The sequence below is a fragment of the Vipera berus genome (assembly GCF_964194415.1).
Source record: "Vipera berus genome assembly, chromosome: 1".
NCBI classification, from domain to species: domain Eukaryota; kingdom Metazoa; phylum Chordata; class Lepidosauria; order Squamata; family Viperidae; genus Vipera; species Vipera berus.
The window spans coordinates 191,894,185-191,911,301 of record NC_138202.1 but is presented as its reverse complement, the minus strand read 5'-3'; the positions used below and the strand labels follow the sequence as shown (position 1 = coordinate 191,911,301).

The following is a 17,117-nucleotide window of genomic DNA, read 5'->3' as shown; positions in this document are numbered from 1 at the left end:
TTAGTTTATCCATAGCACAATGTTGAGGATCCCCACGGTTGCATTTTCTGAAGAGAAAGGGGTTGCATTTTCTGAAGAGAAAGGCCGAGTGTCAATCAGAATGCAAATTCTGATCATTAAAACGGGCAAAAACACACAGCGGGATGCACATTCAGAGGTACTGATTTAAGAGGACCATTTTTCTTTAAATATCACCTATCTGTGTCAGACAGACAGGAAAACCTATTGAGAGAAAAAACTTCAGTGCTGTAGTAAGTTCTTTGGGAAACTGATCTGTTATTAAGACTGCATAAGAGGATCTGCTGCCTGAGACAGGAGAAAGACCCCCTGCCTAGTGATGCTACTCACCCTCTGGACAGACACCTATGGAGACTAGTATATAGGCAGGCCCACAATACATAGCTCTGAGGAAGTCCAGTACTGTAGATCTAAGATAGTCAAACTTTTCAAGAGTTGCACTCATTTTGACCTCATTTTGTCTTTTGCTTTTAATCTTTTTTATTTTAACCCTAGTACATAAGCCATCTAGAATTACTGTACTCATTGAGCATCATAGAAACTGATAAATAAATAGGTACATACCAACACAATTCCTATGCAGCATATATCTTCCTAAATGATTGCTACAGTCTGCCTAATTGCCAAGTTACACAGTTTGGGACACTTTGAGAAGGCAATTTCTAACAGTTTTGTGCAGAATATGGAGTATCTGTTATGATCTCTATCGTAAATATAAAACAATACATTCTACGTTAGTCTATATCACTATTTTGTAAGCTAACCAGAGTTGCTTTGTGAGAGGGGCAGCATATAAATATAACAAATAAATATGAAAAAGAAGGCCTGTGGCTCCTGAGATATAAGCTTTTACGTCAGAATAGTTATTTTTAAGAAGCTATGAGACCTGAGTGTTTTAAACTGGAATGGAGGTCTATTTTAGCTGTGAATGTACTTCTGTTTATAGAATTATAACTACTCACCGTGCCCATTGCAATAGTAGATCCATTTCTCCCGATGTTGGGTTGGGGTAGAAGATTTCTTCAAAATAGACTTTTCCACAATTGCACTGGGATCTTGCCTTGGTCCCTTTTTTAGAGTTCGTGAACTTTTGCGGACACTGCAAACAACAATAACCACAAGCACAAGCAGCAGTAGCAGGACAATCATCCATGGCAAATGTTCATTGATATCGAAATGCTTATGCATAGCCTGTCTCGGGGGTCCTCTTTTAGGGGCTTTATATGGAATGCTGGATTTCACATTGCCACTCATTTCCAGTGCTGGCTGTAAGTTAAGATTGGAAGGGGTGTGTTTGTTATAATATAGCTGCTGGTGATTTATAGACTTAGAATAGTTCAAAGCTGTCAAAGTCTCATTCTTCAAGGTTTCATTGTAAATGTCTGTTGGCTCCATCATGTCAGCATATGTGCTTGGGGGAGAAGTGGTGGTGAAGTTGGAAGAGGAAGCATTCACACCTGCAAAACACATACAGTATCAAAAATTAATCAGCAAACATACAACCTATCAGCCAGACTTTCCATGACTGGAAGTTAAGTTTAGAAGTCAAAGTGATCTAAAAGACTGGGAATTATAAGAGCTGAAATCCAACCTGTCTGGAAAGCCCTTGTTGGGGAAGTCTGCTAGGAGCTATTAATACAGCTCTGACTGAGAATGACCTCTAAGAGCACTTAATTTAGAAAGAAGTAACTGGCTCAAGAGTGTACAATGAAGTGACCTCCCTATTTGGTGGGGACTCCACATCTCACAATCCCATGAGGAAAAAAATGCTGATAGCTGATGAAATTCCAAACATTTAGAAGGCATCAGGTTGTTTACTCCAATGTAGCTCATGAAGTGTATATGCAGATCTTGCAAAACATAGTGTCAACGCTGCTAACATTGGATGTTCCCACTTTGACAACTGATGAAAATACAGCTATTTTCTCTATTCCTTTAACATGTTTTTTCTTACTTTAGAAATTAGGTGCAGCAGGGGGTTGGTGGTGGTGGAATGTAAGCTCAGCTAGCCATAACATAAAAGCTGTGGTGGGAACCCAAGGACAAGCTGATAATGTTTTGGTGGGCTGTGGAGCTAAGGAAAAAGGCCCCCCCTTAAGCTAATTGGGGAATGTGATTTATGACAGTTTATTGGGGCGGGAATTGCACTTTCTTACTTGGTATCAGGGGGAGGGGAATTTTGTTTTTGGGTTCAACTATGTAGTGACGATACTGTGTTTCTCGAATAAAAAGATTCTTTAAGGAAAACAATGCCTCAAAGTTCTTTTGAAGGGTTTCATCTATTGGAACCTTGACACCTAGTTGCTGAGCATAGTTCTTAAGCTGCAAATCCTCAATTGATGAAAAACATTTTGTAATAGATGCTCATTTTAAACCAAGTTTAATACTATAATTTCAAAGGAGAAAAATACTAACAATGAAAGATTTAGTAAAGCTAGTGGGCTAGGATGCAAGTGTTACTATTTATTACATATTTTAAATAAGCAAAAGAAGGACGAAACACTATACAAATTAATCAGTTTAACTGTTGGCAGAAGAACTCACTTGGCATCTAACTGTGCATTCTTATAAATATCTACTTAAGATCTATCAAGTTTAAGAAATATAATTCTGTATCAGGTCAATAAGGTGATGCAACTTAAAACTCTTTTATATATCTCTCTCCCTACAGGATAGTTGGCCCCTCCATGTCCCCATTAACCACATGCTGGTCAAATAACTGCTGTCCTAATATACTGTATTTGCAGAGGAATTATGCTGTGGCTGAATCAGGCTAACTATTACAGAGCTGCAGAAAAGGGATCTAACATAATGTTAAAGTAGAAGCCCAACAGATCTTTTACAGAAAGGAAGGGAACTCCAAACTGGAGCATCACCAGCTTATTATTTCAAAAGAGCATTTCATATTCATCACTATTTCCCATGTTCCAGCAGAAAATGCTCCTCAGTGCTTGGCACCTACCTTTGGTAAGAGAAGTAGCTGAAGAAACTTTGTAATGCTTTTCATCTACTTCTGGACTTGACAAAAGCCCAGCTGCATTCTGGGAAATTGACTGAAATCCACAGATGTTGTCTGTCATTTTTGTCCCTGGTTTTATCACCACCATGTTTAGTTGTGAACAGTTAGTAAAGGATTTGCATTTCAGCACACTAGAAGGCACAGCAGAGAAAGTATCACGAGGGCATGGTTTGCACCTGATGTCTTCAGTTTCAGTTCCTTTTTTCTTTAAGCCCCATCCAATGGGGCACACTTTGTAAGGGATACAAGTGTCTCCGTGTAAAAATTTACCAGGTGGGCAGGAGCATTCACGGTCGGTCTGAGCAGTGCAAGGTGTCTTCTCAATCATTGATCGCTTGCAGGGCTTTCTACATGGATGGCATTCTTCTATACCGTTTTCGTGCTTCGTGAAGGTCCCATTAGCACAAGAGCTGCATTCCCTTAAGGTCGTCTTGGTACAGTGCTTAGACACATAAGTTCCTGCAGGACACTTGTGGCAAGTCAGATGTGTGTTAGTGGCACGATCATGATGGGTGTACGTACTGATGGTATTCTGTTCAGATGACAACTCGGACTGAGCGTCCACAGTGCCCAGGAACATAAATCCCTGAAACATATACATAAATGGAAGTCAAATACAACCTGCAAGGCAAATTACAGCAAATGGTATCGGCTTTACTGTAAGTATAATCCAAATACATACTCAACTCTGTTTTGCAGAGGCTATTTGAACATTTACCTCTTGGATTCTTGGAAGTCTTTTTGCCTTTCTCTTGATTTCAGCAAGTGATGATAAACTGAATTAAAATGTGGCTTACAGAACGGATTTCAGTGGTGAAATCTGACACATATATTCATGTTTATAAAATAACACATAAAACTTTACAGATTTACTAGTTATGAGAGATAAACATACATTTCAGATGACAAAACTCTCAAGCCACTCCCCTTCTCACAAAGCAGGATAATATAGGGAGGGACATTACTTAAGAATCTAGGTTTCAAAACTGGCATTCTTGGAGGAGATTCAGAATCTAACTTGCAGTCCAGGTAGCTCATTTCCACTTGGCACCTTTACAATACTGACAACAGAAGAGCACATTTCAGTAAAAAACAAGAAAGCTTGACGTAGAATGGATGACCAATTTATTTCTCTTTTTAAGTCTTCAATTCACCATTTGACTTTTTGAGAAAGGAATTTTCTGTTGCAATAGAAGACTATGATTGACATGAGAGATGGTTTAATCTAGCTCTCGGGCAGCTCTGCCTTGTTTTCAAATCAAGTTGATCAGTATTCAGATTCTCTTTCTCATCCTATACAGAAACTGTTAATGTTACTTTTTGCAACAGTAAGATCTGCTAGCATGTTGTTGTTTTTCTGATTTTCATAGTGTCAACCAAATCCTTTTTAATCCCAAATACTAGGTCCACCCAAACCTTTGGCTCAGTTACAAACTTTGTAAGAGAGCAGATGTTTGGTCACAACCTCCTCATGGGTGCTTCTATGACTTCCTCAGTCCATTTCTTCTATTCCGGGTGAGATATTCCCACTGGTTGGTATGTCAGAAATTGACATGTTCAAAGTTGCAAACTATGCATTTCCCTCAACCTGTCTTTTCTTTCTTCTCTTGCAGAAGCAAACATCACATGCACACAATAGTTTTATTGGTTTTATCAAGAACCTTAAGGAACAACAACAAAAACCTACTGGATTAACACACACCATAAACATCATTTAGCAACCACAGCTGGCGACCTCAATTCACTCATTGAGCAAAGCTATTGCTAAGTAAAACCACAACTGTGCTTAGGATCTAACTTCAGCTTTCCTTTGCTTTGCAGACCTGCAAAGGTAATAAATGTAAGGGTTGGTCTCAAAGTTACTGTTTCTTTACCATTGTAACCATAAATGGTTAAAGCTCCCCTCATCCGTGATTTGATCGAGGAGGAGGACGCAGACCTGGCATGCATTACGGAAACTTGGTTGGGCTCGGAGGGAGGGGTCCCTCTGATTGATTTATGCCCTCCAGGTTTCCGTGTGCTGCATCAATCTCGGACTCAGGGTAGGGGCGGTGGGGGGGTGGTCATTATTAGGGAGGCCCTCCGTCCGCGGGAGGCCACTGCCCCTCAGATAGGCGGATGTGAATCCCTCCTCTTAAGGTGGGGCCCTGGTGGTCAGTTGGGCTTGTTGCTTACGTACCTCTCTCCCAGCTGCGTAGCAACAGCTCTACCCGGGCTACTCAACGCCCTCTCGGGGTTGGCGGTTGAGTTTCCCAGACTTATGGTTCTGGGAGATTTTAATCTGCCTTCCCTGGGCGATACGTCGGGGGTGGCCCGAGAGTTCATGGCTTCCATGATGGCCATGGACCTGACCCAGATTATTCAGGGTCCGACTCACGAGGGGGGAAACACGCCTGACCTTATTTTTATCTCTGGGCAGTGGCTTAATGGTCTGGAGGGGGTTACTCCAACATCTCAACCACTTTTATGGACAGACCATTATCTCCTGCAGTTGGGCCTGCGTCATGCCACCCCCCGCTGCTGGGAAGCAGAACTGACCATAGGTTCCGCCCCAGGTGCCTGATGGACCCAGATAGTTTCCAGACGGTGCTTGGATTGATTCCTACCTCCCTTTCCCACAGCCCGGTCGAGACCTTAGTTGATGCCTGGCAACGGGCTTCTTCAGAGGCTCTCGACCGCATTGTGCCTTTGCGGCCTCTGACCCGGCGCAGATCCCGGCTCGCTCCTTGGTTTTCTGGGGACCTGCGGGAGATGAAGCGCCAGAGAAGGGGTCTAGAGAGCATTTGGAGATCCAGTCGGTCCAAGTCTGACCGAACACAGTTAAGATCCTTTTCTAGATCTTATCTTGTGGCAATGGAGGTGGCGAAGCGTGCTTACTTTGCCACCCTCATTGCGTCCGCAGATAACTGCCCGGCAGCCCTGTTTAGGGTGACCCGCTCCCTTTTAAATCAAGGGAAGGGAGAGGACCCCTTGCGGGGACGGACCAAGGAATTTAGTGAGTATCTGGTGGACAAAATCGCTCAGATTCGGGCTGGTCTGGACTCTGACTGGGCAGTATCTGATGAGGGAGAAACGATGAGTATGGCCGAGAACATTTGGGAAGAGTTTGACCCTGTGACTCCAGATGAAGTGGACAGGATCATGGGGAAATTAAGTGCCGCCATGTGTCTGTTGGACCCGTGTCCCTCCTGGCTGGTTTATGCGGCTCAGGAGGTTACACAAGGCTGGCTCCTAGCAGTTATCAATGCTTCCTTGAGTGAGGGGTGCTTCCCTGGCACCTTGAAAGAGGCGGTGGTGAGGCCCCTCCTCAAGAAACCTGCCTTGGATCCAGCTATTTTAAATAACTTTCGTCCTGTCTCCAACCTTCGCTTTCTTGCGAAGGTTGTTGAGAGCGTGGTGGCACGGCAGCTCCCTTTGGTCCTGGAGGAAACTGAGTATCTGGATCCATACCAATCGGGTTTCAGGCCCGGGTACAGCATGGAGACGGCATTGGTCGCGCTAGTGGATGATCTCTGGCGGGCCCGAGATAGGGGTTATTCCTCTGTCCTGGTCCTATTAGATCTCTCAGCGGCTTTTGATACCATCAACCATGGTATCTTGCTGCGACGTCTTGAGGGGTTGGGAGTGGGAGGCACCGTTTTACGGTGGTTCTCCTCCTACCTCTCGGGCTGTTCGCAGACGGTGTTGGCAGGAGGGCAGAGGTCAGCCCCTAGGCCCCTTAGTTGTGGGGTTCCTCAGGGGTCGGTACTCTCGCCCCTCCTGTTCAACATCTATATGAAGCCGCTGGGTGAGATCATCCGTGGTTTCGGGGTGAGGTATCATCAATATGCTGATGATACCCAGCTTTTCATCTCCACCCAGAACCAACCCAGTGATGCCCTCGATGTGATGTCCCGTTGCCTGGAAGCGGTACAGATTTGGATGGGGAAGAACAGGCTCTGGCTCAACCCAGCCAAGACTGAGTGGCTTTACGTACCGGCATCTCGTTTAGTCCAAGAGGTTCCATCTTTGGTTATGGGAGGAGAGGTGTTACCTCCCGTTGATAGGGCACGCAATTTAGGCGTCCTCCTGGATTCACGACTCAGTTTTGAAGATCATATTGGAGTCGTGGCCAGGGGGGCATTTGCCCAGGTTAACCTGGTGCGCCAGTTGCGCCCCTATCTGAACCGAGATGCCCTACGTACAGTCACTCACGCACTCGTTACCTCCCGTATAGATTACTGCAATGCTCTTTACATGGGGCTGCCCTTGAAGACCACCCGGAGGCTTCAACTGGTGCAGAATGCAGCCGCGCGAGTAGTGATGGGAGCATCTTGATACTCCCATATTACACCCCTCCTGTGTGAGCTGCATTGGTTACCGGTTGCCTTCCGGATGAGATTTAAGGTGCTGGTACTTACCTTTAAAGCCCTACATGGCTTAGGCCCGGGATACTTGCAGGACCATCTGCTGCCGGAAACAACTTCCCATCGCCCAGTGCGCTCACACAGAGAGGGCCTCCTTAGGGTGCCGTCGGCTAGACAATGTCGGGGAGGGCCTTCTCTGTGGGAGTGCCAGCCCTATGGAACCAACTCCCCCTTGAGCTTCGGACGGCCCCGGATCTCCGGTCCTTTCGCCGCGGCCTCAAAACACTCCTTTTCCATCAGGCTGGCCTAGACTGACAGGGATTTTAATTATGTTTTTAATTTTTAACTTAATTTTAATTTTAATTTATTCTACTGGGGCTATTAATTTAATTTCTTTTTAACTTTTGTATTATTGTATTTTATTGTTGTTAGCCGCCCTGAGTCCTTCGGGAGATAGGGCGGCATATAAGTCCCAATAATAAATAAATAAATAAATAAATAAATAAATAAATAAATAAATAAATAAATAAATAAATAAATAAATAAATGGTCACTATCTGAGGCAGTTGCTAAATGAGGACACTCTGCATTGTGTTAAGCCCAAAACAGTTAACTTGTAGTGAAAGCATGATATATATAAATATGAACACATTATGGTTTATTTCTTTTTAATAATTGATTGGCTGTTGGCTTATTTATTGTAAAGATGAGCATGATGTGTGAACAGCCATCATTTCTAGTACATTCCTGGTTTCCTCTGTACCCTACTTAAACTTTCTAATCTACAGCAACCTAAAGACAAACAAATGGTTAAGACAGAGGAAAAACAAAGCAGGAATTATACAACCAGGCAATCATTCATCTGTGTATCTGTAGGATTCTGGCATGTTCATCAAAGCATAATTAAAACAATGGCTTAGCATACAATGGCAGTATTTGCACACTATGCAATGCCAAGAATTGCTTTGACAAGTATCTGTTGAGAAAATCAGTTTATCGTGTTTCAGGCATAACAAGATAGAATTTATAAGCAACAAATCATAACTTCATATTACATTTGTTGGCAAAAGGTAAATTAAGTTTTTTCATGGAATGAATTTGCACATCAGGTTAAAATAAATGATAATTTGGATGAAAGTAAATCATGCACCACGCCAGTGCAAATCAACTCCTCACTATAAGAACAAGGACCTTGACTGGCTAAATCACAAGGCCACAAGATTCCTAAAAATCCATGCCATCATTGACAATATAAAAAGATAGAGCAAGTACACATACAAAATAAACAATGGGTAATAACTTAATTTTTAATAGAATAATTTTTATATTATGTTCGGGGGCTAGTGAGTAACTTGCAAAAAACTGAAAATGCCAATATTTTCCAACTGTTAATTTCTTAACATTTAAACATTTTTGATACTTGAAATTGTCTTGAAAAATAAGCTTTAAAATCAGTGAACACCTATTAATGCTGCTTAAGTTTTAAGGAAGCTTAATATTTGCTAATACTAGTTGGACTGCTTACGTATGACTCAAAGGATGGAATTCTCCTTTCCTTTTCATTGCTCAGATTTATTTTTAAGAAAGCCCTTGAAATAGCTCAAAATAAGCTACTGTGTTAATAAAAAAAGTAATGTATCCATGGCGAGTTATTAAATCAGGAAGGTAAAGACGTTAAAGACAAAATGGAGGGAAGCTAGTTGGGTAGATGAGTTGCTAACCAATAACTAGGTCAACGGGTCAACACATAGGAATGAAAATTAAGGGCAGCTGGCACCCTTTATTACTGGGGCAGTCTGAGAAGTTTAGATCTGAATGAAACTCTTAGCCTTCTGTTAGTATAAAAAGCACAGAAGGTGTATTTAGCATTCTTGCGTTTAAGACTGAGGTAACAAGGGATCCGTGGAATTACAAATGGGACCAATTGATTCTACTGAGTACCAGGTCTGGTCTCTTCAAATATTTAACACTCTCTTAACTAGTTCATCCACTTACTGGGAAGGGAGGAATATAACTTCCATTAGAAATATTAATGGTTTATGCTGTTTAATATTATGTATGCATATAAATATATAACAGCTACATAAATTACAGTACGATTTTTCTTAAAACTTATTTTTGTTATTTATTTATTCCCTTGGGGTTTGCCTTTTTATGTTATGATGTGAAATAGCTACGCCATCCAGATTTTATAAAAAATGAAGCTGAGGTAGCAAACAAGAAGTAGAGAATTAGCAGACATCATGGGCCTTCCCCTTCTTGCTTTTTCATGGAGATGCTTGCACATCAGATTTCTAGGCTGTAGATTCTGGTTATTATAAACAGGGGGAAGTTACATTTGTCAGGATAATAATCAGTTCCACTTATCTGATTAGAGGTTTTATCTTCGAAAGCTAAATAGAATGTTCTATTTACCCTCTTCCATTAACTATACAACGCACATGTGTACCAAAAGTACACATACAGATTAAGTGAAACCTGGCTTAATAGCAGTAACTGTGAGAGGGATCCTGGAGTCCTAATCAATTAAATATGAGCCACACTTTGTAACTGCAGCCAAAAAAGTCAATGCAAACCTAAATTGCATTAACAGAGGGATCGAATCAAGATCCTGTGAGGCACTAGTACCAGTCTATAAAGCCTTAGTAAGGCCACATCTAAAATACTGCATCCAGTTTTGGTCACCGCACTATAAAAAAGATGTTGAGACTCTAGAAAAAGTGCAAAGAAGAGCAATGAAGATGATTAGGGGTATGGAGGCTAAAACCTGAAAAATGGTTGCAAGAACTGGGCATGGCTAGTGTAGTCAAGAGAAGGACCAGGGGTGACATGATAGCAAAGTTCCAGTATTTGAAGGGCTGTCACAGAGCGGAGGGGGACAATCTATTTTCCAAAACACCAGAAGGCCAGACAAGGAATAATGGATGGAAACTTATCGAGAAGAGATTCAACCTAGAAATAAGGAGAGATTTTCCTTATTTTCACCTTCATTTGTGAGCGATTTTCTGACAATGAGAACAATCAGCCAGTGGAACGGCTTGCCTTTGGACATTGTGGGGGCTTCAGCACTGGAGGCTTTCAAAAAGAGATTGGATAGCCACTTGCCAAAAATAGTATAGGGTCTCCTGCTTGAGCAGGGGGTTGGACTAGATGACCTATAAGGTCCCTTCCAATTCTGTATTCTCTAAACTGGAACTGTTTCAAGTGACGCAGGCTTTAAAATCCTCTCCTTCTAATTTGACACAGTGGGTTAGGACGCTGAGCTTGTCGATCAGAAGGTTGGCAGTTTGGCGGGTCGAATCCCGAGTGCCGCATAACAGAGTGAGCGCCTGTTACTCGTCCCAGCTTCTGCCAACCTAGCAGTTCGAAAGCACGTAAAAATGCAAGTAGAAAAATAGGGACCACTGCGGTGGGAAGGTAACAGCGTTCCGTGCGCCTTTGGCGTCTAGTCATGCCGGCCACATGACCACGGAGACGTCCTCGGACAAGCGCTGGCTCTTCGGCTTTGAAACAGAGATGAGCACCGGCCCCTAGAGTTGGAAACGACTAGCACGCATGTGCGGGGGAACCTTTACCTTTTTACAGATTGAAGGAAGCACTGAAGTATAGGTAGGCCTTGTTGAATTAACTGCCAAATTTTGTGACTGTTTGCAATTATGACAGTAATGAAAAAGTAACTATGACCAATCCTTACTCACACTCACAATCTTAAGATCTGTACACCAAAGGAAAGTTGAAGTATGATAAGTACAGTCATGATTTCATTTAGTGAGCACTCCACTTAATAACCAAGTGGCCAGTTCTAATTATGGTCACTAAATGAATGTTATCTGTATTCTAAAAACACCTGCAAGATGTAACAGAAAATGCAAGTGTAATTCTGACTATAGGCAGTAAAGGTCAGGGAAGGATGTATTAGTATGTAAAAAAAATATTTATAAAAGGCAATAAGTGAATCCTAAACCTAACTCGAGAATAATCTAAGCTGGGTCAAAATAGGCCCAATCTGATGGGTCTTCCTGGAAGTCATTCTGCTGCAACCCACAGCAATTATGTCTACAAAAGAAAGTGGCTCCCTTTAACTGAATTATTATCATTTTAAAAAAAATCATTATTCTCAAAGCACTAAACACTCCTTGAAGAAGCAAAGAATTAAGCTTTCCATTGATGTTGTTGAAGTACCGTTGGCTATAAAAATAATCTCAAAGGATTAACACTGCACCAAACCCCAAATGCTAGCCAAATTCAGCTGTTATAAAGGGAATCAAATTCACAAGGCCTCCAAATGAAAAACAAACTTCATGTCCTTGAAAAATGCTGAATGTACAGCACCATAGCAACAGTACAGTTCGCATCCAAGTAGCTATGCAACTATACCAATCTCTGTGGATCTCCTGAGGTCAGGTAGAAAAATGCCCACTTTGACAACATAGAAGAGGAGAAACATGTCATCATCACCTTAATCATATAGTTCTCCTACAGGCAATATGATGATCACTTTACTATTGTTCAGAGATAAGAAATGAGCCAAAGAATCCTACTCTTTTCTCCCATTATGTCATTGTTAACTCTAAACAATCCTTGTGCAGGCATGGACCAGTCCGATACATTTTGTTAATCTATAATCTGATTTGTCCACTCTTGTTTCAGCTTCCAAATGTAAAACCTCTGGTCCCAGCACACATCATGCTCTCTAAAGCCTTGGCTATGGTTTCAGATCCTCATTTGGATTTGCTACCAAACTGTGATTTTGAATATGAGAGAAAGATGAAACTAATGCATACCAAGCAATCAAATTATTTGGCTCTTAACAATTATATTTCACTGATATACATAAATCTGCCCAGGCCTTTCCCATATTTTGCCAGCTATTCAAAAATTGTGTCCCTCCAGCCTCAAGTGTTATATAAGAATCATATCAAGAAATCAAACTGTGGTTTACAAAAAAAAATGAATTTGCTAAATTATTCCTTATCTTCCTAAAGAACTCATTACGGCTTTGTGTTATGTTTGAAATAAGTTTTGGCATTTTAGATCAGTATTGGGAAAACATTCCTGCATCTAGCAAACAACAAAATGCCCAGATTCTAAATGGCCTCTAACAAGCCTAGTAAATAAAAAGACAATTTCCTACGTTCCAGATGTTGCAACAGAATTAATGCTGATAAAAAGGGCTAAGTAAGACTTCAACAAATGTTTTGTAACAGTCTTCCAAAAACTTCAGTTTAAATTAACCCAATGTTATTATGACATGCAAGATGAAAAACTGAAGGCAACATAGTATCTACTGAGAGATCTAAGGAAGACCATTTGTATAACAACACAATGTCTTAAAGATGATGATTAGAAAATTGCAGGTAAATATATGTGTGACTCCTATATGGCACTTTTGTATTGGCATGGACCCCCACTTAATATTCCTCAGCACGACAGCAAATCCTCACAGCCATGAAGGTCATTAGGTGCCTTACTATAGCCAATTTCAGAGGATTACTCAAGAATAAAACTGGGGAACAGGCAAATTACACTTTTGCCTTCCTTGAAGACAGCAAATATAAATGTAATAAATAAATTCAAGAAAAGCAGTATATTGGCACAGCAAGAATACATTCAAATTTTGAATGCTTTGATTACCAGGTAGTTGATGGCATGATCTAGAACCCTGCTAATATTTTATTTTTAATGAAAAGCAGCATTGGAACCAAAGAGAAACTAAAGAACAGCAGTTCAGTCCCTTAATATCTCCCCCACCCCAAATAGGCCAAAAACTGAACAATGTGCTTGTCCACCCCTGGTCTCCTGATGGCAACAAAGCAACAGTGGCTGTGGCAGAACCCTTCCTTTCATAACCTCAGCTTTTCACACTTTTTCTCTGGGTGTCTGCCCCGAGGCACACCAGAAGAGAACATTTTGCAAAGCCAGTGTTATTTATTTATTTATTTATTTATTTAATACTATTTCTATACCGCCCTTCTCCCGAAGGACTCAGGGCGGTGAACAGGGCAAGAATAATGCCCACATACTAAAATACATCATTAAAACCTAATAAAAAACAGTAGCAAACCCCCCCCCCCAATCCCCTCATTATAATCCATGATACGTGGAAAGCATTAACTAATCTCTGGTTTAGGACTACAGTTTGGGTCAAAGATACATAGGGGCATCCTATGTTTGGCACCAGAGAGTTCAGAACTCTTCCATGGCAATCTTCCTCTTCTCCAGTTCTCCCATTAACTACCTCTCTCTAATCCAAGAATGGGGATGTTTTCCATAAAAGTGTAAAGGCAGCCTATGGAAACTTCTCCCTATCAGCCAGGATAGGGAGACTCTCGTCTATCCTAGGCTCGTGGATCCCCCCCACCCCCAACACACACGCACAAACAAACAGCCTGAGGGAAGAGTTGAGCAGTTCCCAGTTGGGAAAAGGGTGATTCATAGGTTTCCCTGCTGCAGTGGCACTAGTCCATGACTTAGCAAATTGAAACGTCTCTCCCCCCCAGTCTGGTTGCAGGAATCCTTTGGCAGAGGAAGAAATTAGACCCTGGAGGTATCTTCGCCCACGAACTTTGGAAGGAAGCCCAGCCCAGGGCTAACCCACTGCCTTTTCCTGAACGTGTGGGATGAGCAGCCGGCTTTGTCAGGCTGGCCCAAGCGAGCCTTCAGCTTGGATAAACGATCGCTCTCGCTTTTGAAGGCCACTTGAGGTTAACCGGTTAACCGGCAAAAACGCCTCTGACCGTAGGCTGGTTGCGACCAGCTTCGCCTCAGCTCTGGCTCAAGGCTTCGGACGCAAAAGGGGGCTCGCTTCTCCATACCAGGGAGAGCTCAGGGCGCAGCTTCCCGAGCAACAGCATTGCGGAGGGACTCGCTCCCCGGCTGCTTCCCGCCCCCCCCCCCGCCCCCCAATCCTCTACCCCTCTGCCGCAATAGGGAAGCTCCGGAGACGCTCGCTTCTTCCTTTCTCTCGCCCGCATCCCTGACACGGCGACTCACCAGGAGAAGGCTGGAGACCAACGCGGCTCCTCGGGTGGCCTGGCGGAAGGCGGCGGCGGCGGCGGAAGCCCCCATGGCCGGCGCTGGGTGCGGGGGAAGATGCTTTCTGCGCGGGGGGAGGCCCTTACGAAGCCATGGAGGCCGAGAGCTGAGAAGGGCGCGCCTTGCCCACCGCCGGAAGAGCTGCCCATCTAGCAGCCCCGCTGCCCCATTGCCGGGCAGGGGATGGGCAAGGGACGAGCCGGGAAAGGGCAGGGCGGGGAAGGAAAGGGGGCTGGCGGGGCTTTAGCAAAGGGCAGTCCCCCGGGCAGCAGAGACGGCTGGCCGCACCGGGCTCCGGGGCCAGCCGTGCGGCAATTCAGCGTTAGGAGCCAAACGACACAGAAGGAGGACTGCGCTCAGCAGGGAAAGCGGCCGGCTTCCCATAGCGACTCGGGGCGGCGGGAGATCCCACTCCCACCTACCTCGCTTCCTAGCCTGTTTCAAATGACCAGAAGGGCGGGGAAACGTCTGTGCCCAAGGCAGCCGGTGGGCGGGAAGAGAGGCGGTGAGAGCGCACGTGGGCCGAGGAGGAGAGGCGGGGCTTCCTTTTGTTACATCATCTTTTCAGAAAGACTGACCCGCCCCGTCCCGCCCAGTTCAGCCGAGAAACCTTTCGTCGGACTCGAAACTCCCGTAAGAAGAGTAATGTACTTCATCTCCTTTCCGAGACCAGAGTCTGGCAACTGCCTGAGCTCATCCCCGAAGGGCCGTTGGGTCAGATGCGATTAACTCGATTCTACAGGAATCGGGCTCTCCCTGGTGTATCAGATTTGGGGGAGACCCTATAAATCAGCCTTATATGGTAAGGATGGGGCATCGTCTTAATTTTTGGCAGCAAAACAGGCTATATGTTAGACTACAGTTTCCATCTTCCTTGATAGTGACCTCAGCTGGCTGGAGTTGATCACAACCGAACAATCTCTAGACAGAGCCCACGACTGTTCCAGAACCATGGACAGTCCCTTCTTTCTTTCTCTGAAAGAGAAAAAGAGAGAAAGAGAGAGAGAGAATATCAGATTATATGTTATCCACTCCAATAAGTTTTTGTTTCCTTGAATTCTGTTCTTATAATTATAAGTAAAATTGCCACTTTGTATTAGCATCTATATCTTATTTGTGCAAAGCTGTATATAGGTATTGTAGCTGAACTGCCACTACTCATAGAAGCATATATTAATAGGTTTCATCCACCATTGTATCAACATCAGGCACTCCCAATGTGAATGTCAAGATATAGACCTGTCCACTTAATTCATGTGTACCCCTTCCTGTGATTAATAAAAACACATCTTCAGGAACCAAATAAAAGATCTACTAGTCTATTTCACTGGCCCATTTGGCTTTTAATATTGTGTGACTCAGCCAATTATGGCTTTTTCAGCAATATATAGGTTAAAGTAATGGTTCTCAAAGCGTGAATGGTGTGATGGCCTAGTGGTGAAAACACTTGCCTTCCACTTGAAAGGTTGAGAGTTCAATCCTAAAAGTGGCAGAGGTTTATCTCCTAGGTCGCAAAGAAAAAATATCTATGAACTTTGCATGTGTCAGGAAGGACATCCAACCAGTAAACACTTAGCTCCATCATCCAGTAGCTCCAACTTTACCCTGAATTAAGGAATTACAGGATCATAAAATGGGAGCTTTTATTAGTGGTTCTCAAAATGTGGTCTGGGTTTCCCCAAATCCTTTCAGCAGGTCAGCAGTGTCAAATATTTTAGTATTTTAAAATTATTTTTGCAATATCAATTTTATAGATATTCAAATGCATACTGCATACAGCAAAGAGTTTTGTGGTCCTCAATCATTTTTTAAGAATGCAAAAGGGTCCTCAGACCACAATGTTTGAGAACCACTGTATTAGAAAATCAGAATTTAATTCCTTAGTATTTTCACCATCATCAAAATTATAAGAGTAAAATAAACTAATAATTTCATGTCCACCCACAGATGGAGAACCATTCAGAGCTTATTCTCTAATCATCCTTCTGTGACCACTCAGAAGAAACCAAAACTGCATACCCAGGCAGTGAAACTGACTTCCATCCATATACTATAAAACTCTTGTCATGACCTTTACCTGGATAACAACAATTTTTGAACCAAATGACCTAAACTTACAAAATGTGTCTGAAACCCAAGACCAATGAATGATTCCTGGGGGAATGAAATTTGGGGAAGTTGTGGCTGTTCCAGTATTCAAGAATAAAAGCAAATATACGTGTCATAGGATAATGTTGTAGGATCCAGTCTGGCTTGGTCACCGGGACCAGAGTTTAAGACTTCCAAGCTTTCAGACTCTTGCTGCAGCCCATCTTCAAGGAACTTCTCTCTCATCAATTCCAAGTGGTTTAGATACTTCACTGGGATGACAAAAGAATATTGTTCCTGACTTTGTAATAATGCCGCTTGGGAGGGGTGTGAAAGCCCTAATAAGCAGGCATATACACAGAATGAAGGCTACTGCTAAGCTTGTAAGCCGCCCTGAGTCTTCGGAGAAGGGCAGGATATAAATGGAATTTTTAAAAATAATACTGTCAGTGAAGGAGCTAACGCTATTCATTTCCCAATACAATTACTTAACTGAACTTTCTGTGTCACCATCACATAAACTGAATTGAAGATAGGCTCTCCCATTATTTGAGTGAGGAACTTGAATCTTCCAAGGCTTGCAATGGAACACAGATGATAGTGGAAAAACT

At 42.9% G+C, this 17,117-nt stretch overlaps 1 protein-coding gene across 1 annotated transcript in view; it reads right to left on the bottom strand.

Annotated features, from left to right (window-relative positions):
* Window positions 1-14,840, bottom strand: part of TNFRSF21 (TNF receptor superfamily member 21) — a 42,365-nt gene extending 27,525 nt beyond the window's left edge. Inside the window, exons 1-3 of the mRNA XM_081327359.1 lie at window positions 14,377-14,840; window positions 2,981-3,623; window positions 981-1,475 (exon numbers count right to left, since the gene is read on the bottom strand). Of these exons, the coding sequence (XP_081183485.1) occupies window positions 981-1,475; window positions 2,981-3,623; window positions 14,377-14,451 (1,213 nt within the window). The 5' untranslated portion in view covers window positions 14,452-14,840. The remainder of the gene's footprint in view (window positions 1-980; window positions 1,476-2,980; window positions 3,624-14,376) is intronic.
* Window positions 14,841-17,117: the final 2,277 nt, after the last annotated feature.